General features: G+C 43.9%; 1 protein-coding gene across 1 annotated transcript in view; it reads right to left on the minus strand.

The window, feature by feature from the left end:
* Positions 1 to 1,582: 1,582 nt before the first annotated feature.
* The window catches only part of zdhhc8b (zDHHC palmitoyltransferase 8b), a 55,487-nt gene continuing 34,569 nt past the window's right edge, over positions 1,583 to 22,500 (minus strand). Inside the window, exons 2-11 of the mRNA XM_030791743.1 lie at positions 8,191 to 8,312; positions 7,279 to 7,436; positions 6,656 to 6,828; positions 6,405 to 6,507; positions 6,126 to 6,217; positions 5,068 to 5,200; positions 4,860 to 4,974; positions 4,324 to 4,433; positions 2,736 to 3,814; positions 1,583 to 1,751 (exon numbers count right to left, since the gene is read on the minus strand). Coding sequence (XP_030647603.1) covers positions 1,583 to 1,751; positions 2,736 to 3,814; positions 4,324 to 4,433; positions 4,860 to 4,974; positions 5,068 to 5,200; positions 6,126 to 6,217; positions 6,405 to 6,507; positions 6,656 to 6,828; positions 7,279 to 7,436; positions 8,191 to 8,312 — 2,254 coding nt within the window. The remainder of the gene's footprint in view (positions 1,752 to 2,735; positions 3,815 to 4,323; positions 4,434 to 4,859; positions 4,975 to 5,067; positions 5,201 to 6,125; positions 6,218 to 6,404; positions 6,508 to 6,655; positions 6,829 to 7,278; positions 7,437 to 8,190; positions 8,313 to 22,500) is intronic.

A 22,500-nucleotide genomic window follows, 5' to 3' on the forward strand; every position in this document is an offset into this window, starting at 1 on the left:
ATTATGCACAAAAAGTCCACTCAAAAATACAAACATTCACTTCTGACTTGAATATCTGTATAAAAAGCAAGATGCATCAAACAATCAAAAAGTGGGTATAAAAAAGTTAAAACAAACAAGAAACAAAGAATGGTTGACCTGTATGCTTTGATTTGAACTGTAGCCACGGAGTACACTGATTATCTCATGTAAAAAGCGTTACGTTTCTGAAAGCTTAAAAAAATATAAAGACATAACTGAATGAGACTCATGACTGCAGGACCTTTTGCTCAAACGATAAACATAATACTGTGTACTGAAGACACGGGTAGTCATCTTATTTTCCTGAACAGCAAAGCACCAGTCTAGCGCTAAGCTAAAGTCTGTGAAAACAGCTTTAATACTGTAGAAAACCATAAACCCATACCTGGTAGCTTATAGCATTTTTGTGGAAATTCTTTAGACATATCACAGAGATCTGCTAAGGTTGAAAGTCACACATAAACAAACTGAGGAATGGGTCACGTCATCCTTCTTCCTAATATAGCATTCATTTCAAATGGTGAAATTTCCAAGTCAGACATGCTAGCTGTAAGCAAAGTGGAAGCTTCATTTGTAAATTCCGTTAAAAAAAAAAACCCTCTCTAACAAGCTTAAAACCATGTGGGGTCGCATCCTGACAAGAGAGAAGAGGGTTTTCTTTGAATAAAGAACTAATTAGACACGGGTTTAACAACAAAAAAAGACAGTATCAACTGATACACTTAGAAAACCACATATATCTACGGTGTACAGTCTTTTCAATGGCTTCGCAGAACATGTTTTAGAGAGCAAAAACACCAGATCAATGGATTGAACAATCAACTGAAGTTAGCATGGACGTACTGAGCACCTTACTGGTCGAAGTGATGTACTCACTACTGACTAGGAACGTAATTAGTCAGAGAGAGAGAGACCATCTTGAGATTCTTCAGGAGGTAACCACTGCACCGGGAACCTCAGCTTTAACTCACTGTTGTGAAGTTGAACATTCTAGAAGCTATCACAGAGTGTTCCGGAACTTCTATGACATCACTGCCTTTCCCTTCATTTTTCTAGAACAGCTGACATGACATCGACTGAAACCAAACATACAGCCCTTGAAGAGAGATTTTAACTGGTATATTCTTTACACCAATACTTTCCTTGTGCCTTTAGGCATGATGGGACACACTATAATGTCGGTCAGCTAGCTGTCTGGCAAACATTGATCTGTAAGATCAAACATTCAACAATCTGATGCAGTAACCTCATGTCATTTGTTTTTAGATTTCCACTCATGCTGAAAAAAAAAAAAAAACTTCAGCAAAAAGTTGACAGCCCATCTCATCAATAAAAAACAAGAGGTGAGACAGGCACCTGTGACAGTGCAAAAAAGACCCCTCACTGGCCAATCAGTCCTCAGCAAAAGGCTATGCCAGCCTCTGATTGGTCGATACAGTGTTCCGAGAAAAATACAACAGTAAAAGAAAGAGTGAGGTCTCTTTCGTTTTTAGCACGGGTGGTGGTATTGTTGGTTGCCATGGCAGCCGTCTCCAGCAGGAAGTAGCGACCTCCTTGTCCATCAAACAGATATCTCATAGGTGGTGCCGCCCACACCCGTCACCTTTTTGACATTAGTGTGTCGGCTTGGGCTGAGGGGAGTATCGGGGGTACTGGACGCTGTCGCTAGGTGGCAGTCACGTGTCTGGGCTTTGGGTTGCCCGTTGACTTTACCTTGAGCTATGTTCTCTCTGAACAAGAGGAGAAAGACAAAAGACAAGAGAGAGAGAGAGTGAAAGAGAGAGAGAGAGAGAGCTTTTTGAGATACAAATAGCACGTATCAGTTTTTTAACTGCGCTATGAAAAAAGCTACCTGGGTCCTCTGGCCCAAGTGTTAAGTGTTGCTTGTAACACTTTGAATAACCTGTATGTTTTTCATAAGAATAACTGTTTTTAGAAATTAACAGAATTAGGACAAGTGCTCTAAATAGGGAAAAACAATCTTTGTGGAAATAATATGAATAGTTATTATACATAATCAGATTAAATGACTAAAAATGCTCCTGTACCAGGCAACAGAAATAAACGCTGATAAACACTGTTTTCATTCAATAATCAAAGAAAACTTGCATTACATCTTTTTTTTTTCTTTTAACATATCAGCATTGATTCATCAACTTAATGTTTAGTTACGGGTAGATAGAACATAAAATGTATAACAAGAGAGAGTTTCATGGAGGCTTTGAAGGAAAATTCAAAGAGTTTTAAGATGTTCAAATGTCACAGCAGTAAGATTAAAGAAGTTCTTAAGAAATGAGACATGCACAAGACAGAGTTGGAGCTATGATGTGTCATGCAGAGAAAATTTTAGAAGTTGGCAGGCCCAAAAAATAAATAAATAAATAAATAATGGGAAAAAGATGGTAAAAATGGCAAAGGAAGAAAAACAGCGTATAGCAAATTCATTTCTCCCCTAGCAATTACAAATTTATAAAAATTAGATGATGAAGACAAACATGCAACAGATTTCAATACTAGTTATTAGTCCACCATGCAGACACAAGCAAATAAAACATACAAAATATTCAGTTTAGTTAATTAGTTAATTACACATTTGTAGGTAAGAAGAACTATACATGGTGTTTTGGGGACCAGTCATGTGTTGGGTCCATGCATTGTGACCTAGCCCTTTTCTCCAGCTGTTCTCTACAGAGCGAGGGAACTAAGATTCGTACCTGGGGCCACCCAGCTGGGGGGAGTCTGTCCTCTCCATGGCACTGATGAAGGTGACTTTCTGGTGGGTGTAGGAGGGGGAGCGGGGGACAGGGCAGGGTGAGTGCTGGGACTGGTGGGCCGGAGATCGGTACTGCTGGTCCGCGGGTCGGCCCTGAACGCTGCTGCTGCTGCTCCCGTCCGTGTGAAGGGAAGAGGATGAAGTTCTAGGCACCCGGGCCAGAGAGGAACCAGCCGAGCGCAACACGGGCGTCCGTGCCCCATAACCCCCCACTCCGCCCCCCGCCCCCATCAAGTTGTCCCGTGAGCCGTAGGCTGGGGGCGTGGCTCCCCGTGACCCCGCCCCTCGCAGCGGGCCCTCTGGGTAGCAAGTGCCTGGAGGGAGTCCATAACCTCCGCAGGTGTCGAACACACCCGAGTCTCCGTGGGTGTGGCTGGGGGTGTGGCTGTGGGTGTGGCCATGTATGTGTGATAGCTTCTCCCTCTCCTCCATCTCCTTGCGCTCCTGGATAGAGGCCATGATGGTTTTGGAGAGGTTGTCATAGCGCACAGGGGAGGGATCTCGGGGATGAGGGGAGTGGCTGCGATAGATCGCACCCACTCGTACAGGGCTATAAGAGGGAGGCGGGGCTTGCTGCCTCTGCACATGGCACATTTTGGTAGGCAGGTATGGGGAGTGGAACCCCATCGAAGGCACGCCAGGATGGGCCGTGCATTCAGTCCCTGCAACGACAGTTGCCGGGGAAACACTGGGGTGGAGCAGGCTGTCATACGAGAGACTCCCGTTTCGGTTGGACAGCGTCCCGGGTGAGAACACGCCCCTGTGAGGGGTGGACGTCAACGCCTCCACCTTTGTCGGCCCGAACCCAGCCCGCTCGCCCTGGCGCTGACCCTGTCTCAGGCTCAGAGACCGGGAGGTGGTGCTGAACGAGTCCAGTTGGAACGGAGAGGACTGATAGGTCCGATGAAGGGGAGCGTTGCGATAGTCTGGAAGGTCGAGGTTCGGCTCGGAGCGGTAGTCGTGCGCCCTGCAGCCCTCCTCGAGAATAGCCGTCGGTTTACAGTCGTCCGGCATCGAAATCTGAGCGACAGAAACAAAAAACAACTGAGAGTTTTACAGACAATGATGCAGCAAAAGTGTAATGACAAGGAGGAGCCTGAAGCTGGAGTGGACTATGTCTGAATAAACGGTCACAAGCAGGAGTGTTCATGTGTGATCCACAAGGGCCAGAACTCAGGTGCTTTTGATCCAGATGTCCAGTTTAAGGACTATTTGTTATCTGAGAAATATGCAGGTACTGTAGGCAAGTCTGGAGCTCACGACTGTGAAAACCCACACCCGTAACTCATCACAGATCTACATGCTTCATACACTTAGAACATATTTTTGGAAGCATGGAACTTTGAATATGCCATAACACTAACCAAATTAGTACTCCTCTGGGATCAGTCCTTGTCCTTCATAATATCAAGTGAAACGTGTACATGACTTGAGGAGAACTGATGTCAGACCACCCTTTATTCTGAGAAACTTTATGAGAATTTATTTGGGTATAAGTAAAACATTGCTGTGTACTAGGCTCTACTCACCTTCTCCCCTGCTGTGTGGTAGTGGACTTTGGGCATGGTGCCAAAGGATGGTCTGTATTTGTACATGGCCGGTGTGGATGGGTTGACAGTCTTACTGGACAGGGAACTCTCTGAAGAGAGAGAGAGAGAGGGAAAATAAAACACTTCAACAAACAAGACATGTTACTAACAAAGACACCACCAGGTGGCAGCAACAGCACAGAAATATTTGAGTTATACAAGAGTGCCTCATTCAGATAACACAATAAATAATCTTTAGGCCATAAGATAAAGTGCGGTAGATGACAGACTTCTCATTGAAGCTGTTCCGCCTTCTACTACACAATTAGCTAAACTCTAAAAACAGTTATAGAGCACTTCCTAAACTACAGTTTTTAAAGAGGGACATGAAGGGGAAGGTGGGTATTGCACACTGTTTGCCCTCTGTGAACTGGCTTCTCTACAGCTGTAAGTAACCAAGTGTTAACAACTGATTACATTACAGCATCAGAGGTCTTGTTCTGAAAGGCCCAATAACAATGAGCAGGGGCACTTACCTTCACTGGAGGTTAACTGGTTTTTCAGCTGGTTATGACGATCAGCTTTTGGGGGCAGCACTGGTGGCTGTGGGTCCAGACCCCTTTCATTCAGCCCATCCAGACTGGTTCTGGACTGAAACGAACCAAGCACAGTCAAGGGAAGAGGGTTAGACAGACCTTCTATGAGCAGGACCCTGCAGGAGGCTGGACAGAGACACAGACTCACTTTAGATCGGAGGATGCTGCTGTGGATGCCGTTGTCGCTGACCTTAACGGCAATGTGTCTGTCGGAGAGGGCAGGGCGCAGGAAGGGGGGTTGAATGGAAACTGGAGCCTTTTTCCTGGGATCCACCATGTACCTGTGCAGAAGGTGGAATCAAAATCCAACATGACGGAGAAGTTTCAGTGAAATCAGTCACACTAAAAGTGGCCCTCAACAGAAACTAAACCAAATTGCAAATGAATCAAATTCCCTTTGAATGCATTACAAATGTTCATATTTCATCTCAAGATGACACATGCATTTTCATGTGAAGAAAACAGAACTAACAGTACAACTACGGGTGTAGCTCTAGCCAAAATCTTTGGGATGTGATTCTTGTCATGAGTCTCTATTGAAGAGATGTCCAAGATCAAACTGAGACATTCCAAACAATGCAACACTATCACAATCTACAGCAGCCACACACACCTCCTTTAGCTTTCAGGCCTTCACCCTCTGTGCTCGTTAAGGGATTCTTAATGGGCCGTTAACATTGGGTCTTAAATGACTTTTCTGCAGGGATCACTTTCCCTTTAAGTAACATTTCACACAAGTGATTAAATCTAAATCATTGCTGGTTTTCCCTTGAGTGCTCCTCTGCAACACAGCAAAACAGGAAGCGCACCCCCCCCCAAGACGGAAGCCAGGGAACATCAACATTTTCATCTTTCTCTTTCAAAATTCCCTATCTGCTCTGATACATTTCAGGGTGAGTGAGTTCAGCAGTGTGCTGAGAGGTCAGGTGTTGAACAGATGCAGTGGTAATTGCTGCGGCTGATTGTGCTAGATTTACGGAAGAGCCTAACAGTTCAAGGGAAGGACATTGTGAGAATTTCTAAGGGCAACCACTGCACCGGGGACTGAAGATTACATGGGTGCCAGAGGAAAAGAGCTTTCTCCTCTGAACCAGCTTTAAAACGTCTCTATCCTCTCCTTCATCTGACTAACCCCAGAGTTTCAAATACTGGTGCTGTTTCAATGCTACAGCCTTATCTCTCTTCCAAACCCATTTCCGGCTTTACCTTGGAGCCAGGGGACTGCACAAGACATGTTTTACGTTGCCACAGCAACCTTTGGTGAAGGGATTTACTCCTCCTCGGAACTTTCCTGTCACCTGAGAAGAAACAGGCCTCTCGTTAAGTGGATAAAAAAAAAGGGGGGGAAAAGGCAACCCTCCCATTACACTTCACCACTGTTTGAAGATTTTTTTTAAATTTAAAGATATTAATGTCCACTTACAACATAAGACACCAGTGTGTAATTGTTTGCGTGTGCAAGAACATATGTAAGTTTTTTCTCACCTGTTCATTTGTAGTGCGGCCTCTGGCAACCAAAACCATGTGGAAACCAGTGAGCCCCATCACTGGAATAAAAAACAAACCTGCCACACACATTACCACCAGACTGAGCAGCTAGAATCAAGGAATTCACAACAGTTCCACCAGTATTCCAGCAGCAAATTACAAGACACCGCTTTTCCATTTCACATATCCCAGAAACCCACACAGACAACTAAAGACCTGAGGTTTTTCTGCATGTGGTGGAAGGATACGTCACAGTGGTGTGCAGCGCACCCAGGGTCTCCAAATGGTGGAGCACAAAGAGCAGGCCAAAGGAGAACACCCCAATTATATGGGTGCTCAGTGACAGCAGGAACAGGAAGAAGTAGCGGTAGTTCCGCCGGCCAATGCAGTTATTCACCCATGGGCAGTGATGGTCAAAGTCCTGAAGTAGAGCAGAAGAGTTCTTTTAGTTTAGTTAGTCAGGGGGCTAACTGACAAACCTCTTCAGACTAATCAGTCTATATCAGTATACAAGCACACTAACCACGATAAGGGGATGTTAGCATGACAGCAACAGAAGGTACTAGCTCTCCTCTCTGTTGGCTGTGCTAGCATTGTAGAAAGTGTACTAAAAGCTAGATTCTGACAAATTCTATCTGAGCTGAAAGAGTGTTCTAACTTTGCTTAAAGCGGACTAGCTATACTAGACCTGCGCTAGCGCTCTTAACAGCGTATCTACCGTGAAACCAGAAGTTTTATCGTAGCGTTAGCCATGCTAGCAGTGTGAGAACGGTCCTAGCACACAGACAGTGAACTGAGCTAACAGTGCGTTAGCTGTTAGCCAGCGACAGAGCCAGCTGAGCTAACAGGGTGAGGGCTAAATTCTTCTCACCTCCACACAGTTGTCACAGACGCTGCAGTGGGAGCAGCGCGGTGGTCTGTAGAAATGGCAGGTAGCGCACCACTTCATCCGAACCTGGATGCCTTTGATCTCCACGTTCTTGTAGAGCGGAGCCCGAAAGTCATCGTCTTTGTCCTCATCCTCATTTGCTACATCAAAGGGAAGTACAGGATTTCAAACAGGTACACACAGCGGCGAAACTGCTGGCTATTTAATAGATACTTTCCAAGGCATACCTTGGGTAGTAACAATTTTTTTTTCTCCATCTAATTTCAAATTGTCTCTGAGTACAGAGAAAAACCTTTCCTCAAATGCTGATCCCCCACCGTGCCTTTGGGCTGTTGTTCCAACAGGAAACTGAGACATTTCATTAATTCTCATGTAAGGGAATAAAAACCTTCATTAACCGTTATTTATTACCTTCAAATGAAGAAAAGCAGTTCCCAGAGATAGATATCATTTAAAGGAACTGCCTCCCCTGCGGCCAAATGGGCATTGTTCCACTGACATTTTAAAACACAAGCCACTGAGTAGGTGATAGCAGTAATAGCCTTCACTATAGGTGGACTAAACTGAGTGTGGATACAGACTACCAACTCTTACTGCAAATGGCCAAGGGACACATAATGCTTGGAGCAGGGAACGAGAGCTTCACCAGACACTCACTGAATCAGTGCCACAGGGGAGTAATCCGTGCCAGTGCCTTTCGCTTCTGTTACTAAACTGGTTCACATTTCTGAGGTCCTGTTTTGAATGCATGTAATATACAAATATATCTGCATAAAATAGGAATGCGGTAACCAACACCAGCTTGCGTGTAAGGCTTGTTTAAGTCATCAGTGTCAGGTCCTTTTTATGGACTGGAGTATGTCCACGGGACAGCCGATAACCAGGAGCCCTCACCTCTGGGAAAGATGCCTGGGTCCATGAAAGTTGCCATGCTGAAATTGGCAAGGACAAAGAGGAAGATGATGCCATTGTAGATGGGCACAGCTGGAGAAATAGCCTTGGTAAGCCAGGGGCACCTACAGTGAAACAGGGGAAAAGAAAAGGAATTGTTAGATGCTTGGCTAAAGGTATGTCTGTCACTGTACACTAGAACACACATTGGCATATCCAGGTGTGAAAGTTGTTCTGAGGGTAGACTGACCAACAGTTGATCTGTTATCCATGGACTCCTAACTTAATCACAGACTATCCTCTATAACTAACCTCTAAATTTAACCCTTAGACTATCCTCTATAACTAATCCCTAAACTTAACCCTTAGATTATCCTCTATAACTAACCCCTAAACTTAACCCTTAGACTATCCTCTATAACTAATCCCTAAACTTAACCCTTAGACTATCCTCTATAACTAATCCCTAAACTTAACCCTTAGATTATCCTCTATCCACTCACTCTCAACAACAACAATAATACTTAGGGATGTAACGATTCACGATTTATGAATCAGAAACTGGTGCAACTATATCGATATGCGGACCCCTGGATCAATCTAAATGTACCCTGAACCGGTCGAAGGCCCGATTCGAAAGTTACAAATCGGTTGACTGAAGTTTTGTTGCTAATTCAACTTTAGTATAAACTGAGCTACTGCAGAAGACTAACTGATCTAACATTACAAGTCATGTCACTTTCAAAATAATAATGACCGCCTCTCATTCACTAATAAATCTGCACAGCGTCTCACGTTGACCTTTTACCTTTTACCAGAGTGATGTTAGTGTTGCTTGCAAGGTAAAAACAAGAACATGTTCGACAACGCCGACACGGTTTACAGTGCACCATCAAATCTAAAATCTAAAGTTTGGAATACATTTGGATTTTATAATAAGGAAGGAAAATGAATGTGTACATTAAACAAATCTTAAGAACTGTATCAGACTGCTTCCTGTCGCATCACTTTCAATCACACCGAACTGCTGGTTGTATTGGTGAATTGTTACACCACTAATAATAATAATAATAATACATACATACATACATACATACATACATACATAACTGCAGAGGGCATGGGTCAGATCTAACTTGGCTGGGTTATAGAAAAGTAGAGCAGAAATGAATTATGGGAACAGTTCTATAAGTGGTCCAGGACAAGGCAACGATGCCATGGATAACGTTTCCTGGAATCTGCGCTGGTGGAGCAGTCAGTCCAGCTGAGGTTGTGGTGTTAAGAGGCAGTAGTGCAGTGTGTGTGTGTGTGTGTGTGTGTTTGTGTGTGTGGGCACTAGGATTCAGTATAGCATTTCTGTACGTCTGCTTGGCTCTTGTCTTTGTGCCAGAAGACAGATCTGAGGTTCAGTGATGACGGTGAGGAGCCATGTCTGGTACTTTCCAGTCAGTTCTGTCAACAGGCAGATGATCAGCATGCACTAATACTGCACTCAACTGTCAATATCCTGCATAGAAATATGGACAACAGTCAACATCAGATTTTTAAATGCTCACGCTATTTATTACGATCTGACCTCTGTCTGACCCTCTGAAGTTAGACACTCCCCTATCTGTCATATTGTGCAAGTGTAAGATTCAAACACAGATACCAAACATTTTATGCTCCGTGAAGCGGAAGAGTTTCTGCTTTTGAAGTATGTGTCTCTGAGGTGTCTGAAAAGTGTCTGCAGCCTTTTGGACCATCCCTAGAGAACATCACTGACAAAGCGTTTCCATTGTAAACAGTGACAAACACGTAAAGGCATGACAACCAAAAGCAGAAATGTGAAGTGTTCTCGGCCTGGATGGCTACAGGAGAATAAATAAAAATGCCTTAAAAAAATGGGGAGACGCAATACTCCTCCCCAACCACCACCCTCCATCACACCCCACCCCCGTCCTTCTCTCACATTCAGTTACTGAGTGCCAGGAAATCTTTACGTCACAGTAGCATTCTTACAGGTCCTGTGGGGCTGCAACCTGTCACTCATGTTTGGGCCAAAGGTCAAGAGGTCAGCCCAGGAGGGCATGTGGCTGTTTGCCTGTCTCTGCATTCGGAATGTCACAGTGTATCTGTTCTAGAACACAGGATGCCCGAGTACTACGAAGAGGGTTCCGTTCCAAAGACCCTGTCATATGACGATTTTGTCGTAATATTGTATATGAATCGCGCACAATCGTGCCATAGACCCAAACTATGAATACGTTTACAAATTAGTGGGAAAAATCTGTCCCTGCATGCTTACAGGTATGTCACAACACAGAGGTCAACTTGACTAAAAGCACATGTGTAAAACAGAAGCTCAGGATGATCTTCCGCATCTGCAAACCAGCCAAAACCATCTTCTTCAGTACGCTTTTAGGACAGTGGCTCTCTGATGTGTTGTGGCCGTAAGAGGAGGAGAAACAGAAAGGAGGTTCTATTTGTCTCACTGACCAGAAAAGGATGACAACATAATCGACCGTTATAAATTATCAGCCTTTTCCTGTAGAGGCAGGAAAACTATGCTAAAACTGCACTAAACTACATTTGACAGAATCAATCAGTGCGACACAGGAGAAAATGAAAATGTTTGATCTTCTTTCAGACATGAGTCTCGCTACGGGGGTAAACAAATCCGCCACAGAGATTACAGGGTAACCAACAGCCTCTAAAAACTCAGTGAGACTTTTTCATCTTTCTTTTGTGTTTACCTTTATAAAAGCATCTAACCGTAAAACAGGACTGCAGAGAACTGTGCTGCAGTTCCCTGACTTTGCCTTTACGTGTGACAGGTCTTCAGTCCCGGGGTGGACAGTGGAGATGGCCATCAAAACCCAGATTCTGAGATAAATTTTTGACTTGGATGTGTTCACTCACAACCTGTTAAAAAAAGGATTTTTTTTTTTTTTACAACTGAAAGCAAAATAAAATCTGCACGCAGGTGATCTGACAGCTACCATCTCACGCTTATAGCCCCCCCCCCCCCAAAAAAAAAAAAAAAAAAAACAGTCTGTAAGCGAGAAGCATCGTTGTTATTCCAGACACACACCTGCACGGGCTTGATATGAATCTTGTTGGAGGGAAAAGTTGTATACAAGCAACCGAGAGCCTTCGGAGCAGCCAAATCGATGCATCTCAAATCTGGTTGCTCCAGATTCCACTGGAAAGCAGCCCTCCTTTGAAGTAACTCTTATCAGGGTCGAGCGTTTTGAGCGGAAAGATGAACGAGAGGCAAAGTCAGATGCATCATCAAAAGAAAGTTCAGCTTAAACCAAATTTTATAAAACACACCTTTTTTTTCTAATGTAAAGAGAGGGGCATTGCCAGGTACCGCTCCAACCAATCACTGTAAAACCCGGGAAGATCGAACCGATACGCACTCTGCTCCAACCAATCACTGCAAAACCCGGGAAAATCAAACCGATACACAGTCTGCTCAAACCAATCACTGCAAAACCCGGGAAAATCGAACCGATACACAGTCTGCTCCAACCAATCACTGCAAAACCCGGGAAAATCAAACCGATACGCAGTCTGGCCGCTGTGCTCTGACTGTGGACGTGTTACCACTGCACTGAGCACAAATTATTCACACACACAAGTGTCCTCAGGGACACAGTAAACAGTCACTCACGTGTAATACAGCGCAAGACACACACAATGAGGCTGACAGGCTGACGGCACAGAAAGAAAAAAAAAAAAAAAAAAGGCAACACTACCAGTGTACCAAAGGTAGCAATTAATCAGCAGGACAGGTCTCCAGTGACAACACTGTTCTTGTGCTCCTTAATGAGCACGCCTGGAGAGGGGAGACTGAGAAGAAAACAAACTCTGTCTTCGTTACAGGACTATCTCTAGGCTGCCCTGGAATGCTATGGATACCACACTCTCCTCCAGCCACCCCAGAGGGTCTGGAAATAAATCAGTATGCGCCAGAATAAAGAGGAGAGCTTAGAGGTTTCGTAGCGGGTCTCCGATGCCCAAAAGTTATCGCTGTTTGATAAAGCGAAGGGGATGATTCATCAGGGAGCGTATACCCTCCCCCTCAAAACATGACCACGAACTTCATGCTAGTCAGAGGTGGGTGCCACTTAACGTAATTGGTCTGGTATGGAGAGTCGCGCACAAAAGCTGAGTCAGCCGCAGTTGCCGCGGTAGCAGCGTGAAGGCGAGTGGGTGCAGTGAAGGAGGAAGTGGGGGCGGGTGGTAGTGGGTGGAAGGCCCTTCTGTCACCAGGGATCGGGTGGTTGTTGTTCTTTTTTATTTTTTTGTGGGGGTGGCTGGGTGTGTGTGTGTGTGTGTGTGTTTATTTGTATGTGTGCGTGTGTTGGGGGCGGGGGCTTAAATTTACTGTCACTACCACGCCACCCCCAAGGAAAGAGGTACAAAAAAAAACCCTGAATAGAACAAATGGGAATTCAAAGCTTACAGCATCTCTAGGGTTTTGTTTTTTTTGGTTTTTTGGTAATCTAGATTACAGGGATTGAAAACAATAGAGCATTCCATTTTGTCCTCTTTGGAACTGTCTGATCAGGGATATGAAACACACACACACACACACATGCGCGCGCGCGCACACACACACACACACGGTCATGGCTCAAATCAGATAAGACCTTAACAAAAGACCCGGAGGCTAAGCCATCTCCATAAATATGTGTGAGGGCATTTAGATAATTGTGGAATAGGTCAGCATGATGGTGACTCAGTCAGAGTGCTATGCTAAAAATGCTCTGCCAATATCCAGGCAAAGTCAGCCTTCCACCTGCTACCGTCTGGACGACCTGATGGCGTCCTTAATTTAATGCTCAGCGTACACAGTTCAGATGGACAAGTAGACCAATCACGTAGCTGAGTGGGTTTATTTTAAAACCAAAGACTAGTGTTTTGGTCTGTGTAGACGGTGAAAATCAATCAGGAAACAATTAGATGTCCACCACAGAACAGTTTCAGAGGCAGTCTGGAAAATCTGTTTTCTTTTCGAACACATTTTATTGTCAACGGTGACCAGGGATAATAGGCTATTCTAAAGGTCCAGCATAGCCAATTTAGTCTCAGTTGGATTAAGAGTCTGAAGATGGAGCCTCTTGAGAGGCTGCAATGGGGCACAGCTCTGGAGAACAGACACCATCGGTTCCTCTGTTCCAGGACAAACAGTGTTCACGGCAGAGAGAGAGAGAGAGAGAGAGAGTCATCTGCATGGACGCAGGACGCCTGTGAGGAGGGACAGCTGACCGACGTCACTGCGTCTCCTTGACCTTGAGGGACCGACCACGAGGTCGCGCTGGACGGCGGCTTACGGCTCGGCTCCCTGACACGGTTGAGATTGTTACGATGTTTATCTTTAGACGGCATCTGCGAAACCATTCCACACAAGGTCAACGTTTTCTCCCTGCCACTTCCCAGCCGGAAAGCCGAGCTCACTTGCGCAGGCTCACGTCGCGCTTGGGAAGTTGCCGATTAAAAAAAAAAAAAAAAAAAAAAAACACAGCACGCTGGGAGTTGAACAATGCCTACACGCCCGTAAACTCAGCTCAACCATCCTCCTGTTTTTTTCAGTGAGGAAAGAGACATGGAAAGGTCGTCTCGCAGGGTGCCATTTCGATGTTCAGTGTTGACGAAACAAATAAAGCTTGTGTGTGTTAAACAAACCCCCCCCCCCCCCCGAATTTCTGCTCTCTGGCAGCAGAAACAGTGCTTGGCAGGTTATGGTGCCATCCCTTCTGGTAACGGTATTTACAGTACAAGCAACAGATTCTGCGAACGCTGATTAAATGACTTCACAGTTTTCTAAACAGAAACCCATTTCCAATGCCAGGGCAGCATGAATACACAGAAAACATTTAGCAATGGGTGTTACATATTAAAAAGTGAACTGAATCACATCGAGCACAAACGGATCCATGGTAATGAACAGGACCATGAATCCCCTGAAAGTGAAAGGACGGAGTCTAACGACACCGAGATGAAGCACACTCCAGCTTAATGAAAGAAATGTGTCAGTTTTCTAAGACAAATATGTAAGATATGCAATCAGTTGACCGTGACTGCGGTCTGCACAGGCCGAACTGTAGTACACTGGATCCATCTGCCTAACGAACAGTTAATCAATCAACATAATGACTCCACTGGGGTGTGTGTGTGTGTGTGTGTGTGTATGTGTGTGTATGAGTGTGTGTGTGTGTGAGGGCTGGAGGAGTGGTGGAGATCCACAAGGGAAAGGTTCTGATGTACACTTTGTCCAAGGCATTCTCTGTTCACCAACAGCAAGCCTAACACCACGCAAATCCTCATCCTTCCCTATATATTAAAAGTATATAGACGAAACTGAGTGTGTCTGTGTGTCTGCGTGTGTGTGTGTCTGTGTGTGTGTGTGTGTGTGTCTGTGTGTGTGTGTGTGTGTGAGTGTAGTTGACGGAACATGACATAAGCCACACTAAAGCACTTCACTGAGGCCTGCTGTCTTATTTTGTGTGATAGTACACAGTGTTGAGGGAAGACATTCAGAGAACAATGGACACCATTGAAAGATGGAGCTGCAACAAGACACAACAATGGCTTCTTTCTGCAATTAAGCCTCACTGTGTTGGGCAAGCTCCCAGAAATGCTCTCTGTGTTTATGTGTGTGTGTGTGTGTGTGTGTCAAAGGGGGATGGGGACAGAGACTGGGAGATGATGAAAAGACGAATCGTGTGTAATCTGTGTACTTAGTGCTGACACTAAAGCTTTTCTATGGATTTTCACCTGTGCCATCACTTTAAAAAGAGTCCACAGACATGTAAGGCCTTAGATATGAGTAATAATACTAATAATGTGCTCAACCCATTTTACATCATCATCATATCTTATATTGGAACCCACACAACTCATATCAGCAACGTAATCCAGTGAAAACATAAAGTCAATCATTGTGTAATGAACTGTAACCGGAGTTTGTTTTTTTGCAAATAATGCAAAATATATCCCCACCCCCCACCACACACACACACACACACAGACACACACAGACACACACACACACACACACACAGACACACACAGACACAGACACACAGACATACAGACACACACAGACACAGACAGACACACACACAGACGGACACACACACAGACAGACACACACACACACACACACACACACACACACACACACACACACACACACACAGACAGACACACAGACAGACACACACACACACACAGACACACACACACAGACACACACAGACACACACACACACAGACACACACACACACACACACACAGACACACACACACACACACACAGACACACACACACACACACACACACACACAGACACAGACACAGACACACACACACACACACACACACAGACACACACAGACACACACACACAGACAGACACACACACACAGACAGACACACACACAGACACACACACACACACACACAGACAGACACACAGACAGACACACACACACACACAGACACACACACACACACACACAGACACAGACACACACACACAGACACACACACACACACACACACACACCCTTTGAACCACCTGCGGCCTTATATCTTCTTTCTAAGCCAGCACCAGGATGCCTGGTTCCACTGATCCAGGGTCTGTGGATCTGATCAGATGTTCTAACTGGAACAGAGAACCATTAACACTGCCAGAACAGTGACATCGTGCCCGGTCCATGGGTATCAGACCTGCAGGCCCAAGCGGTTACAGGCAGAGAAATTGAAAACGATTCTTTAACAGTAAAGGAAGCATTCAGTCTAAGCTTTGTCTAATAGAGTAAGAATGTGCCCTATGGGAGCATTTAAAACCTTTACATGTCCGTCTGCAGGCAGGAACTCAGTCGGACTGTGGATCGGGAGCGGGGTGGGGGTGTGGGGGTTTTGGTGATGTTTTGCTCAGACTGGTGTGGGGCATCTGCTCTGTTAGTATTCTCATCAGCGGGATTACTCTGTGTTTGTCTGGGACGGTCAGCCCAGTTCACGCACATGGCCATCTGGACTGTGAGGAGTTTATAAGTTGACAGAAAGACTAGTGCATTGTGAGGCCAAATGAAACTGGGGTAGGGGCTTTGTGTAAAGGGGGGGGGGTAAATATATTTTAATTCACAGTGATGACTTCTCAATCTGTTAATCTGAAGCAATCCCAAAACCGTACAAAGATGACACTTCACTAGGGCTGCAGCAGTATAGAAATTTCCTTACCACAGTATTTAAAGAATGCCCCCCCCCCCCCCCCACACCGTGTTTAATTATTCATTCATTTGACATTACTTGTCCCTTAATATGTTGAAACTGTTGAGCAGAGAGTGTTTAAGGAGTTAAAAGTAAACATAATTGAAAAGACTGCATGGCATATTTCTGCATGGCATGTCTGTCTTGTCTGTTAATGTTGCCATGATGTGCAGTCATGAGAATTTGTTCTAATCGCAAGCGAAACGGCCACTTATAGTGACATGTTACCGTGGTAGCAGAGAAAGAGTCGACTTCTTTTAATTCATGAATAACGCTTTCTTTTACCTCTTAGGACAGCTCGGGCACTGGCTGTTGTTGATAAAATATGTAAGACAGATAACAATACATGTCAGCACAGCTTACAATGCAGTCCATTCAGATGGGTCCATAGGCAGAGAACACATGCCTCATGTTTAAAGGCTGTCTATAGGTTGTAGGAATGTGTTGTGTGAGTGTATGGGTTGTGGTAATGTGTTGTGTGAGTGTATGTGTTGTGGTAATGTGTTGTGTTAGTGTATGTGTTGTGGTAATGTGTTGTGTTAGTGTATGTGTTGTCGTAATGTGTTGTGTGAGTGTATGGGTTGTAGTAATGTGTTGTGTGAGTGTATGGGTTGTGGTAATGTGTTGTGTGAGTGTATGTGTTGTGGTAATGTGTTGTGTTAGTGTATGTGTTGTGGTAATGTGTTGTGTGAGTGTATGGGTTGTAGTAATGTGTTGTGTGAGTGTATGTGTTGTGGTAATGTGTTGTGTGAGTGTATGTGTTGTGGTAATGTGTTGTGTGAGTGTATGGTTTGTAGTAATGTGTTGTGTGAGTGTATGTGTTGTGGTAATGTGTTGTGTGAGTGTATGGGTTGTGGTAATGTGTTGTGTGAGTGTATGTGTTGTGGTAATGTGTTGTGTGAGTGTATGTGTTGTGGTAATGTGTTGTGTGAGTGTATGTGTTGTGGTAATGTGTTGTGTGAGTGTATGTGTTGTGGTAATGTGTTGTGTGAGTGTATGGGTTGTGGTAATGTGTTGTGTGAGTGTATGTGTTGTGGTAATGTGTTGTGTGAGTGTATGGGTTGTAGTAATGTGTTGTGTGAGTGTATGTGTTGTGGTAATGTGTTGTGTGAGTGTATGGGTTGTAGTAATGTGTTGTGTGAGTGTATGGTTTGTAGTAATGTGTTGTGTGAGTGTATGTGTTGTGGTAATGTGTTGTGTGAGTGTATGTGTTGTGGTAATGTGTTGTGTGAGTGTATGTGTTGTGGTAATGTGTTGTGGTAATGTGTTGTGTGAGTGTATGGGTTGTGGTAATGTGTTGTGTGAGTGTATGTGTTGTGGTAATGTGTTGTGGTAATGTGTTGTGTGAGTGTATGGGTTGTAGTAATGTGTTGTGTGAGTGTATGTGTTGTGGTAATGTGTTGTGTGAGTGTATGTGTTGTGGTAATGTGTTGTGTGAGTGTATGGGTTGTAGTAATGTGTTGTGTGAGTGTATGTGTTGTGGTAATGTGTTGTGTGAGTGTATGTGTTGTGGTAATGTGTTGTGTGAGTGTATGGTTTGTAGTAATGTGTTGTGTGAGTGTATGGGTTGTGGTAATGTGTTGTGGTAATGTGTTGTTTGAGTGTATGGGTTGTAGTAATGTGTTGTGGTAATGTGTTGTGTGAGTGTATGGGTTGTGGTAATGTGTTGTGTGAGTGTATGGGTTGTGGTAATGTGTTGTGTGAGTGTATGGGTTGTGGTAATGTGTTGTGTGAGTGTATGGGTTGTGGTAATGTGTTGTGTGAGTGTATGGGTTGTGGTAATGTGTTGTGTGAGTGTATGTGTTGTGGTAATGTGTTGTGTGAGTGTATGTGTTGTGGTAATGTGTTGTGTGAGTGTATGGGTTGTGGTAATGTGTTGTGTGAGTGTATGTGTTGTGGTAATGTGTTGTGTGAGTGTATGTGTTGTGGTAATGTGTTGTGTGAGTGTATGGGTTGTGGTAATGTGTTGTGTGAGTGTATGTGTTGTGGTAATGTGTTGTGTGAGTGTATGGGTTGTAGTAATGTGTTGTGTGAGTGTATGTGTTGTGGTAATGTGTTGTGTGAGTGTATGGGTTGTAGTAATGTGTTGTGTGAGTGTATGGTTTGTAGTAATGTGTTGTGTGAGTGTATGTGTTGTGGTAATGTGTTGTGTGAGTGTATGGGTTGTGGTAATGTGTTGTGGTAATGTGTTGTTTGAGTGTATGGGTTGTAGTAATGTGTTGTGGTAATGTGTTGTGTGAGTGTATGGGTTGTGGTAATGTGTTGTGTGAGTGTATGGGTTGTGGTAATGTGTTGTGTGAGTGTATGGGTTGTGGTAATGTGTTGTGTGAGTGTATGGGTTGTGGTAATGTGTGAGTGTATGGGTTGTGGTAATGTGTTGTGTGAGTGTATGGGTTGTAGTAATGTGTTGTGTTAGTGTATGTGTTGTGGTAATGTGTTATGTGAGTGTATGGGTTGTGGTAATGTGTTATGTGAGTGTATGGGTTGTGGTAATGTGTTGTGTGAGTGTATGGGTTGTGGTAATGTGTGAGTGTATGGGTTGTGGTAATGTGTTGTGTGAGTGTATGGGTTGTGGTAATGTGTTGTGTGAGTGTATGGGTTGTGGTAATGTGTTATGTGAGTGTATGGGTTGTGGTAATGTGTTGTGTGAGTGTATGGGTTGTGGTAATGTGTGAGTGTATGGGTTGTGGTAATGTGTTGTGTGAGTGTTTGGGTTGTAGTAATGTGTTGTGTGAGTGTATGTGTTGTGGTAATGTGTTGTGTGAGTGTATGGGTTGTAGTAATGTGTTGTGTTAGTGTATGTGTTGTAGTAATGTGTTGTGTGAGTGTATGGGTTGTAATGTGTTGTGTGAGTGTATGTGTTGTGGTAATGTGTTGTGTGAGTGTATGGGTTGTGGTAATGTGTTGTGGTAATGTGTTGTGTTAGTGTATGGGTTGTGGTAATGTGTTGTGTGAGTGTATGTGTTGTGGTAATGTGTTGTGTGAGTGTATGGGTTGTGGTAATGTGTTGTGTGAGTGTATGTGTTGTGGTAATGTGTTGTGTTAGTGTATGGGTTGTAGTAATGTGTTGTGTGAGTGTATGTGTTGTGGTAATGTGTTGTGTGAGTGTATGTGTTGTGGTAATGTGTTGTGTGAGTGTATGTGTTGTGGTAATGTGTTGTGTTAGTGTATGGGTTGTAATGTGTTGTGTGAGTGTATGTGTTGTGGTAATGTGTTGTGGTAATGTGTTGTGTGAGTGTATGGGTTGTAGTAATGTGTTGTGGTAATGTGTTGTGTGAGTGTATGGGTTGTAGTAATGTGTTGTGTGAGTGTATGGGTTGTAGTAATGTGTTGTGTGAGTGTATGTGTTGTGGTAATGTGTTGTGTGAGTGTATGTGTTGTGGTAATGTGTTGTGTGAGTGTATGTGTTGTGGTAATGTGTTGTCGTAATGTGTTGTGTGAGTGTATGGGTTGTAGTAATGTGTTGTGTGAGTGTATGTGTCGTGGTAATGTGTTGTGGTAATGTGTTGTGTGAGTGTATGGGTTGTGGTAATGTGTTGTGTGAGTGTATGTGTTGTGGTAATGTGTTGTGGTAATGTGTTGTGTGAGTGTATGGGTTGTGGTAATGTGTTGTGTGAGTGTATGGGTTGTAGTAATGTGTTGTGTGAGTGTATGTGTTGTGGTAATGTGTTGTGTGAGTGTATGGGTTGTAGTAATGTGTTGTGTGAGTGTATGGGTTGTGGTAATGTGTTGTGTTAGTGTATGTGTTGTGGTAATGTGTTGTGTGAGTGTATGGGTTGTAGTAATGTGTTGTGTGAGTGTATGGGTTGTAGTAATGTGTTGTGTGAGTGTATGTGTTGTGGTAATGTGTTGTGTGAGTGTATGGGTTGTGGTAATGTGTTGTGTGAGTGTATGTGTTGTGGTAATGTGTTGTGGTAATGTGTTGTGTGAGTGTATGGGTTGTAGTAATGTGTTGTGTGAGTGTATGTGTTGTGGTAATGTGTTGTGTGAGTGTATGGGTTGTGGTAATGTGTTGTGTGAGTGTATGTGTTGTGGTAATGTGTTGTGTTAGTGTATGGGTTGTGGTAATGTGTTGTGTGAGTGTATGTGTTGTGGTAATGTGTTGTGTGAGTGTATGGGTTGTGGTAATGTGTTGTGTGAGTGTATGGGTTGTAGTAATGTGTTGTGTGAGTGTATGTGTTGTGGTAATGTGTTGTGTGAGTGTATGTGTTGTGGTAATGTGTTGTGTTAGTGTATGGGTTGTAATGTGTTGTGTGAGTGTATGTGTTGTGGTAATGTGTTGTGGTAATGTGTTGTGTGAGTGTATGGGTTGTAGTAATGTGTTGTGTGAGTGTATGGGTTGTAGTAATGTGTTGTGTGAGTGTATGTGTTGTGGTAATGTGTTGTGTGAGTGTATGTGTTGTGGTAATGTGTTGTGTGAGTGTATGTGTTGTGGTAATGTGTTGTCGTAATGTGTTGTGTGAGTGTATGGGTTGTAGTAATGTGTTGTGTGAGTGTATGTGTCGTGGTAATGTGTTGTGGTAATGTGTTGTGTGAGTGTATGGGTTGTGGTAATGTGTTGTGTGAGTGTATGTGTTGTGGTAATGTGTTGTGGTAATGTGTTGTGTGAGTGTATGGGTTGTGGTAATGTGTTGTGTGAGTGTATGGGTTGTAGTAATGTGTTGTGTGAGTGTATGTGTTGTGGTAATGTGTTGTGTGAGTGTATGGGTTGTAGTAATGTGTTGTGTGAGTGTATGGGTTGTGGTAATGTGTTGTGTTAGTGTATGTGTTGTGGTAATGTGTTGTGTGAGTGTATGGGTTGTAGTAATGTGTTGTGTGAGTGTATGGGTTGTAGTAATGTGTTGTGTGAGTGTATGTGTTGTGGTAATGTGTTGTGTGAGTGTATGTGTTGTGGTAATGTGTTGTGGTAATGTGTTGTGTGAGTGTATGGGTTGTGGTAATGTGTTGTGTGAGTGTATGTGTTGTGGTAATGTGTTGTGGTAATGTGTTGTGTGAGTGTATGGGTTGTAGTAATGTGTTGTGTGAGTGTATGTGTTGTGGTAATGTGTTGTGTGAGTGTATGGGTTGTGGTAATGTGTTGTGTGAGTGTATGTGTTGTGGTAATGTGTTGTGTTAGTGTATGGGTTGTGGTAATGTGTTGTGTGAGTGTATGGGTTGTGGTAATGTGTTGTGTGAGTGTATGTGTTGTGGTAATGTGTTGTGTGAGTGTATGGGTTGTAGTAATGTGTTGTGTGAGTGTATGGGTTGTGGTAATGTGTTGTGTGAGTGTATGTGTTGTGGTAATGTGTTGTGTGAGTGTATGGGTTGTAGTAATGTGTTGTGTGAGTGTATGTGTTGTGGTAATGTGTTGTGTGAGTGTATGTGTTGTGGTAATGTGTTGTGTGAGTGTATGGGTTGTGGTAATGTGTTGTGTGAGTGTATGGGTTGTAGTAATGTGTTGTGTGAGTGTATGTGTTGTGGTAATGTGTTGTGTGAGTGTATGGGTTGTGGTAATGTGTTGTGTGAGTGTATGTGTTGTGGTAATGTGTTGTGTGAGTGTATGTGTTGTGGTAATGTGTTGTGTGAGTGTATGTGTTGTGGTAATGTGTTGTGTGAGTGTATGTGTTGTAGTAATGTGTTGTGTGAGTGTATGTGTTGTGGTAATGTGTTGTGTGAGTGTATGGGTTGTCCAGATGGGTTAGTCATGCCTGTTTGCTCCCCGTGGACTCCTCTCCTGAGTCAGTTCATTTTCCATTGGCTGCCGTGATAAGTGGAACATAATGGAAGCTAATTGACATGGGCTCTGACTGTCTGAGCATTTAGAACCATTCCATGTGCAGAGAGAGAAACTGGACTTAAATAGCCACACGTACACACCTCTCTCTCCACACACACACACGCACACACACACACATACACAGCCCTCTCCACACACACACACACGCGCACACACACACGCACACACACATCGTTCTGTTGGTCATTAACACACTGTTGTAGGAACAACTCGAGCCGCTCTCTCAGTGATCCACTCCATTGCTCCATTGGTTCAGCAATTAAACAA

Source organism: Chanos chanos, chromosome 14 (assembly GCF_902362185.1).
Source record: "Chanos chanos chromosome 14, fChaCha1.1, whole genome shotgun sequence".
NCBI lineage: Eukaryota > Metazoa > Chordata > Actinopteri > Gonorynchiformes > Chanidae > Chanos > Chanos chanos.